This window comes from Cyprinodon variegatus, unplaced genomic scaffold, assembly GCF_000732505.1.
Source record: "Cyprinodon variegatus isolate N-32 unplaced genomic scaffold, C_variegatus-1.0 Scaffold567, whole genome shotgun sequence".
NCBI lineage: Eukaryota > Metazoa > Chordata > Actinopteri > Cyprinodontiformes > Cyprinodontidae > Cyprinodon > Cyprinodon variegatus.
This window is the reverse complement of record NW_015151020.1, coordinates 39,514-48,439: the sequence shown is the minus strand read 5'-3', so window position 1 is coordinate 48,439 and position 8,926 is coordinate 39,514. Positions and strand designations below refer to the sequence as shown.

Below are 8,926 nucleotides of genomic sequence, written 5' to 3'. Positions count from 1 at the left end.
ACAAAAATATATGATGTGGATTTTAAATATATTGCTCTATTTTGCAATAGTTATCACAATAATGATAAAAGTGATGATAAAAATTGACAATCTTTTTGGAAATGCACCAATAGCTGGATAATCAGAGCCTCACATACAGAACTACTTACAAAAATACAACTTCCCCATCATCAATGAGACTCCTTTAGCACATCAGTAGCATTGAAAAGTGCAACAGAAATGCTAAACAGCAGAAAATAACAACCTTCAGTCATATTTTTTAATGTTGATACCCATTTGTTTCTATTCATAAGGAGGAAACAGTTGGAAAATTACAGTCATGCTGTCCAAATGTTTCCATTATGAAAATTATCATCACAAAAGTGATGAGTTCTTATGACAACAACTGAATCCTTTCAATAATCATGAAACCTTTGAATCACAATCTAAACACACAACGATTTTAGCATCTATTTAGTTATGTATGACTAGTTTATAAAGTATGAAAATGTAGAGACAATGTATTCAATTAGTGTATGCATTTGCAGCTTTATATAAATAGTAATGTTTTTAAATGTTTATCTTATTTATTTAATAGCCTTTGATAATAATTAGGGTTGTAGCATTTGTGTTTTTGCACCAAATCATCCAGATGGGTACATGAGTGAAGACAGTATTTACTGCTGGCTACTATTATTCTCACCCTGAGCAAGATTTTTGCAGTTATTAGCTGCAACAAAAACCAAGTAGATAAAAAAAACATCAACTTCTCAGTCGCACATACTGCAGTTTATAGTATATATATCCAAATTAGTTTTAAATGCGAGCATCTTAATTTTTTATTTAATTTGGAAGTTGACAAATTTGCTTCTCAATAATGTATCCTGCTCACTCAATGAGAACCACTTTATTTTAAGAACACTTTCATTACTTATTTTTTCTGTTTAAAATAGGAGAAGAAAAACCAAGCATTTGAACTATTTTATTTTTTTGGTTGGTCGATGTACAAAACACTCCAAACAGAGTTCTGTACCAGACCCTGACTTTTACAGCCCTACAAACAACTGAAAATTAGTGAGCTAATGCAGATGTGGCTGGGTTTCCATCAAGTTTGTCAGGCTGTGCCGATCATAAGCCACTCAACATCCCTGAACTTAACCAACATCACATTTGTGTCTGGCTGCTGTCGTCATCTTCCGCTTGGCTGCTGGACTTCCTGTTGTTCCCGTTGCTATGGCCTTCCCTCTGTGACTGTAACTGGTCAGAGAGCAGCACCTCCACGGTGTAGCTGACTCGTTTGGCCTGGAAGATGCTGTACGTGTTGTCAAACCTCAGCACATCTGGTTTTAGCAGAAAGTGAAGCATTTTAAAAAAAGAGAAGAGGACTTTATGTTGTGGAGACTTTAAAAAAAACAAAACGGATAAGCTACTCACAAACTCCTGGACGCTCACAGGTCAGAGATCCATCCTCTGGTACTAAATGAGCGTTATACCGCTGGCTGGGAATCACTTCCTCCATTTCAGATGCCTTCTTCCACTCCCCCTTTTTCGTCTTAAGGAACACCCCGAAACCAATGTCTGCACCTTCACAAGCAAACTGCCACCTTAAAGAATCACAGATAAAACAGATTAATAAAAAATTGTTTTACTGTTATAGAGCCTGATATTATAACACATGCTGGATGAATGCCCAAAGAAAGGAAAGGGAAATAGGATTACAGCTTTTAGCTAATAAATTAGCAGTCTGTAGTCATAGTTTTGTGGTTCACTTAATATACTAAACGTTGCATCTGTTTTTGTGTTTTATATTTTATGTGCAACCATGAAAGAACCCTGCCCCCCCTCGCCCCACCCTGGCCCCTGGTAAATTTATCCTACAATCACCTCTGCTGTCATCATATCTTAACAACCCCCCCCCTTTTAAGTATTTAAAAGTGCAATTTGTCACTGTAATGATACCCCCTGATCAACAGTGGGACTGCAAATTGAGTTTCTTGAAGACAGGTTGCAACTGCTGCTCTGCTTTGTGAACATCACAACTCAATTCCTTTTTTAAGATAACCAAATGATTTTAGCATCTTCAATGATGAAAAAAATGGGTTTTTATATTTCTAATAATCTAATGACCTCTAGAATCTTTGATAGTAGCGCACTCTTCTGCATGGAGACTGAAAGGGAGAAACAGTTGTAACCCATGGAAGAAAAGGCAGAAGCAGAGCTGACTAAAAAACAAAAAAATCTGAGATCCACATAAACAGCAGTGGAAATTCATGTCCCCTCATTTTTAGAAATCAGATTGATTGAATACAGGAAATGCATTTTGAGTGATACATCAACTTAATCTCTTGTCAAAACAATAACATTGTCATAAGTAAACATTCAGCTGGTCTTGCTGCAAAAGGTTGAGCAGTTGGAAATAGTAGTTCCCCATTTTACATGGAAAATATTTATGTTTTCTTGGTTTGCATCAACAAAATGGAAGATTTGTCTTGTATTGCATATAAAACATAGGCCATTCAAACAGAGGTCATTTTAAACGTAGGCTTAATTGTCACACTGACCGGAGGACGCAGCCTGGGAACAAGATCTCATAGTCCAGTTGTTGGGAAGAACCTCGATTGACGGTCACACAGCATTCATAATCCACTTTGATATGATCCCGCACATAGTAGGAAGGAGGTACTGGGCCAACATGGTTGATCTGCATAAGAGTCAGAAAAAGTCATAATACAGGTAATAAAAAACTTAAAGCTGAAGGTTAAGAAGAAATCGAGGGAAAAGAGGCTTGACTTACGGTGCTGTCACATCTATGACCGCTTGTTATTGTTTTGCTCTTGTGCAAAACCTTCTTAATTAAATATTCAACAGCATATTACATAAAGCACAAAATGATTATCTGTTTTACATCTTTGTTTTTATTTATTCACACAAACTTAAACCACAAAAACAGTAAATAATGCAATAAAATAACCTTAAAACTTACTACAACATAAGTACATGACTACAGGAATAAAAAGTGTTGTCTGGATATCACCATAGAGAAAAGGAAATAAAAAAAAGAATCCCTCAAATGAAGGTTGTACATCTTAAAACACTTTCATGATGTAAGATTTGCACAATTCAAAAAGCTTTAAAAAAACCTTACAAAATAGATAAGGCTCAACATTTTTCAAGTTTTTTTTCCATGTTTGCAATTTCTGAATGTTATCAAAAGCTGCTTTTTGTGGAGAGGTCAAAGGTTGCACTATTTTTATGCTTTTAACCCATACTGAACACATAATGAAGTACAATGGTAGGAATGCATGATAGAGTTCATGGACATAATGATGGTGTTAGGTTTTGATTATCAAAATAAGTAAACATACTTTAATATAAAATAAATAATCACAGTGGATGTGGATAGTTTAGAAAAGATGGATGTAAATAAAAATAACAGAACCAATGCAAAGTTGTTGAAAAATGAATTAAGAGGCAGATATAAGATTGTTCTTCTTTCTACTTTTTTGTTTTCATGTTAGACCGATTGATTTGGAAATGTGACTAGGGTTGTATATTTGTATTTTAAAGTATTTTTTTGAATGAAATAAATATGAAATGAACGAATGAATGAATACTTATTCGCCTGAGTATTTCTTTTATAAAACTAAATAACTTTTTTTAGGTTAAAAATGCCAATTTTGAGGGGGGTGGGGGGGGTCCGCAGTATCTTTAGTGTGGGAGAGATTTAGCAAACATAATTTCCAATTTGTTGAATACTTTTTTAGTTATTAAAGAAATCTCTCAAGTAATATTCTGCTAATTTCTAAACCAATTTTCCGTACTATAAGCTGCTACTTTTTTCTCATGCTCGAAACCAGGGGTCTTCAACATTTTCCAGGCCAAGGACCCCCAAACTGATGGCAAGATGGAGCGGGGACCCCCTAATTATATATATTGTATGAAATTGTGTTATATCAAACTGGTCCTATAGTCACTCTATCACAGATGTAGTAGTAATGTAATGAAAGTAATTTCTCCCTGAGATTATTAAAGTATTTCTCATTCTGATTCCTGGTTGATGGGACAGGTGTTGTGGATGAAACGGGCTCCTGTGTGTCGCTAAATGTGTGCATTGATGACTGAAAGACATCTTCTGCCTCCATTAATCTGTTAACTACAGTGTGTTTAATTCATGATAAAGTTTATTTAAAGATATTTCAATTAGTGGAAAAAATTTCAGGGGGGGAATCAAAAAAAAAGAAAAAAAAGTCTAATTAACCAAAACTTTCGCGACCATCATCGGTACCTCCGTGGATCCCCTAGGGGTCTATTGAAGACCTCTGCTTTAAACCCTGTGATTTATAAGAAGCTGCTGCTTTTCTGTGGACTTTTCCTAACCGCCAGAGGAAGAAGTCACAGTTGGAAATAAAAGAATAAGGGCCTAACTTTCATTTAGCATGAGAACATGCTAGCAGCAGCCACGACGGAGAACAAATGTCCTGAATTCACACATTTTTCCATTTATTTGCCTCATTAAAGCTGCCGGAAAAAAAAAAAAGACTGGGCTCAACTCAAGACTGGAGAGCTGAAATAAAGAGCTGACAAAGCCCCATCTTTCAAAAAAAGCTCTAACTGCCGTGAGCCAACAAGCTAACAGGAGCTAGATTTCTTCTTAATCCCTACTCCAGAGTATGTAGAGCTCCCCCTGCAGGATTGGTGGGAGACAGTTCAGTAGATGTTAGCGGCTTATAGCCCAGTATGTTTGGGTTTTTTTCTGTTTTTTCACACACACACACACAAAAAAATAATTTGTGGGCGCAGTTTATAGTGAGGTGCGCTCTATAGTTTGCAAAATACATAGGTGGTTTACTATCAAAGCAAATGAACTCTCTTATCCAGCTAGACTCAAAAAACACCAGTACAATCTCTGTCCGTTTTGAAAAAGACGTTTGGATTAGCACTTTTATTTCTGTCCCTTACTTATGCAGTTTAAAATCATTTATTAAATTACTTATTGCTTAAATGAAAAAAAAAACTTATTAAAAAGAAAGAGTAGTAAGAGAAAAATGGGCTCAACAATACCCTCTAGATTGTCTGTATTGTATATTAAAAGTTGAAATCCTGGTGCCGTAAACTACAATCCAATTCCACACATGGAAACACAACATGTTGTCTATTATCATGTAATAACAATGTGAACAGAGGGGACTTCCCAAGCAAGCCAACACATTCCGATACACTGTGAAAACAAAACAATCAGCTAGCTAACTGGAGGAAAAGTTAAAGGAACAAGCAGAGAAAAAGCCCAAAGCATTTGGAGCCAGAGTTAACTTCTAGATTCTTGCATGCAGTCAAAATGAATTTGCCTCCTTGTGTTCTTCATTTGTCCTGGGCCCAATTTTTTATCTGAAGAAACAGTGACAAACACGGGTCAGTTTTCTAATCATCTCCTAGATTGGGACTCCTATAGCAGCTACCATTAGGTTGGCACTACTTTAGGCATGGGCCAGTTACAGTTTGAAAAGTTACTCTTTCCAAAAAGGTTTCTAAATTATTAATTATCACCTAACTTGAATTGCTCCCATTTTAATATCAGCTGCGCTGCTGCCATCGACATCTCTGTTTATAGATGTTGGAGCTTGGCCTGTTTCTTTTACTGTGACTAGAACAGCTTGGGGCTCGTCTGTCTGGCTGTGTCTTTGCTGGACTTTTGTATCTCTTCTTTGCTGGACTTTTGTATCTCTTCTTCTTTGTATCTCTTCTTCTTCTTCTCGCTTCTTTCTGTTTGTCTGCTTCTGTCTCATTGAACCCCAGTCAACCTCGGCAGATGTTTACCACACTGAGCCTGGTTTTGCAAGAGATTTCTTCCCGTTAAAAGGTAGTTTTCCTCTCCACTGTCGCTACATGCATGGAGATAATTTTTGGTGGGGGTGAGGGGGACATGTAATCTGCACTTTTTCAAACGTCCGTTTTGGTCCCCTGCATTTTTTACTGTCCAAAAGCAATATTACGCTACAGTGCACAGACAAGCTGAAGCCCGCCTCCCTGAGTTTAGACTGCCCACAAGCTCCTGATTGGCCCACAGTCTTATCTTGTGTGATTGGCTGTCACCGCTGTCACTCCTCAGAAGCTCACTTTACAAACATTTGAGCTGATGGTCAAACATGTTGAAGTTAGTGGGATGGCTGCCGTTCAGTCTGTCCATTAAAAGGAGGGATGTTTAGTACAATACATGCCAGCTAGTACCCGCCTTCTATAATATGCTTTCAGCCAATCATAGCATCTAATTGTGACATTTCAGACATGCACCAGTAATGACAGGTGGGACGTGTTTACTGAAATGTAGACGATTGTTGGATTTTTAGAAAAAGTGCATCTGTTTTCTCCTTTTTTAAGCTAGAAATTGTCAGTATTTTAGCTAAAACAAAGTCAATTCCAGTATCTACAGGTGAGTCCTCCAGCGTAGCATGTTTGTAATTCCCCCGCAAGGCCCTTCTGACTGTCATCATTCCTACATGTCCCGCCCCCAAAAACATTGCTGTAATGTCATTGGTCCGATTCTCTGGTTGTTACAAGACGGACATATTAGTGGGGGTCTTTGAAGATGGATTTGTTCTGAGACTGAAAACTCAGATCTAATGACAATCCAGCTTGCAGCGCAAGGTTATCTGTCGATGACTTGTGTTGTGATTTGATGCTATATATAAACTGAACTGAATCACAAGTGTTGTATTTTTACTTAAAGTTATATATTGGGAATCATCTACCGGCCCATGCCTGTACTGCATCTGCTACTAATAATCTCTGATCTGCCAGGTTAAGTAATATGAAATGCTTTTGCTTTACCAACAAAGCCAGGCAGGACAGCAGTGGCATGAATTCAAACTGAATAATCCTGTAAAAAAAACATTTAGGAATAGCTTTTACTTTACCTTCCATGTGTGAAATATTATCCAAACATTAACTGACCAAGTATTACAGGAAATCCTGTTAGATTTATCTTCCCTTATGGGATATGACTGTATTCCTGTGTAGGAAAATCAATTTATTGTATTAGCTGCTTGGTCAAGACAGGTAAATCTGGTGGTTAATAAGCCTCCATAAAAGTAACTTTGCAAGTCAAATGTGAACTCCCTATAACACCTGACCATAGTACATATTAGCCTGACAGTGTTTCACTAAAAGCAAAGCTGCAAGCTGCTATCAAACTACATGACAATGCAATGATAATGATAAAAAAATACAGTAAGATTCAATATTTCAGACATTAAACAGAAATCTAACAGTTCCAAAGAAGCCACTGTTAACTATTTCTGCGTCTTTGCTTAAGGGTTATTCCTTTCATCTTTTTAAATCTACTGCGGGCTGAATGGCTGTAGTTGGAATCGGACCCGTATCCAGTAACAACAGATTGAGAAACAACAATTTCTCCTATTTTCTGATGTAATATCATACATAACATTGATACATATGACTGTTTGAATATTTTATAGTGCATGCTAAGTTAATGTTTGACAAGGAAGCCTTTTGTAAGCATTCAGAGTTGGTATCTTCTCTCTGGGCTTATAAACATCTAAGCTTACAACAGGAAAGTCTGTTCTGCATAAATGAGTCAGCATTCCAGATATTTCTCTAAAAAAATGACACCGTGCTCCAAACCAAAAAGCAAACCCTTACTGTAACTAATGGAGTGCTTAACCTTCAGTCTATAAAGTGTGCCTTGAGTGGTCAGTTAGAGTAAAAAGACTCAAAATAAGCTGTCTATTTACCGTTTTACTATAATTTACTATAATATATTCTTTGACTATGCAGACATCGATGGACAAATAAATCTGACTAACGATTTCATGCCTTATAACTAACGATTAGGAGCTTCATATTTTGTACCATATCCCTTCCACAGTCCAATGTGTTTTATGGGGATTTCATGTAACAGAACTACCAAAAGCTCAACATTATTGTGATTTCCCTTTCCTTCGTTACAATTATTTAAAAGTGTAATTTTTCCTTGGCATTGAGGTCTTAATACTGTAATCAAATCCAATGCAACCAGCTGCATTCAAAATTACTTTATAAACCTTATCTCCATTCAGTATACATTCCTCAGTTATCTGAAGGCCTCAGAAGCCTTTTAGAGAAAATCGAAGAACAGGCGATGGTATGGGTTGCAGTTGTTGAAAAGTTTTAAATCAGGTTAGGTTATACAGCAATGTCCCAAACTTTGGAATCATCTAGAAACCTCAGTTAAATCCATCACCTGGAGATGGAGAGAGGATAGGAAAATTGCAGACCGACCAGGATGTGGCGGTCCTGCTAATATGCTAAAGACTTGGAAGGTTGTCGATTGAAGACACAAATAGTTGTGCACTTTACAAATCTAAGTCTTGCACAAGTTAAGTAAGATTATTGAGCTGTTGAAAGTAAGCCATTGGAAGTCCCTTAAAAATTGTCAGAAGTCATACAGGGGACACAGACAAAAATGTGTAACAAAGTGCTTTGGCAAAAAAGACACAACATCAATTTTGGTCTCAAAATAAGAGCCAGAAATCGCACAAACTGAAAGAATCTACATATGGATAAATATGCTTTTCGCCAATTCTCATTTTAACTACGGTACTAAAGATTGATTCAAATAACTAAGGACCGAGTTTAAAAAATAAATTTTCTACTGTCCTTAACCTCTTACACCCTAAGGGGGTATAAATACATTTCTGCCTGACAAAAAACACACAAAAGTAAATAACTTATAGCCTCACAGCTATTAGATTTAAGAAGAAACTTTTGGTACGTCTGTAAAGGTAAGATGTCATAGAATGGTTTTCTGGTGTCAGCACCATTGTAGCTTTGTCCCTGCCCGAAATATCAGGGACAAAATACAAAATATTTTACATTTTTTGATCCTCGCCAAAATTTTCTTTGAAATAAACATTGCAACATTGGTCAGTCTGTAGACTGCTGGTCGGTGAGA

The 8,926-nt window shown here is 36.7% G+C and overlaps 1 protein-coding gene across 2 annotated transcripts in view; it reads right to left on the bottom strand.

The window, feature by feature from the left end:
• Window positions 1-580: 580 nt before the first annotated feature.
• The window catches only part of sec14l2 (SEC14-like lipid binding 2), a 26,212-nt gene continuing 17,866 nt past the window's right edge, over window positions 581-8,926 (bottom strand). For both annotated transcript variants that reach the window (XM_015391966.1, XM_015391965.1), the window contains 3 exons: window positions 2,541-2,680; window positions 1,414-1,583; window positions 581-1,319 (listed from right to left, as the gene is read on the bottom strand). In XM_015391966.1, the coding sequence (XP_015247452.1) occupies window positions 1,144-1,319; window positions 1,414-1,583; window positions 2,541-2,680 (486 nt within the window). In that variant the 3' untranslated portion in view covers window positions 581-1,143. The remainder of the gene's footprint in view (window positions 1,320-1,413; window positions 1,584-2,540; window positions 2,681-8,926) is intronic.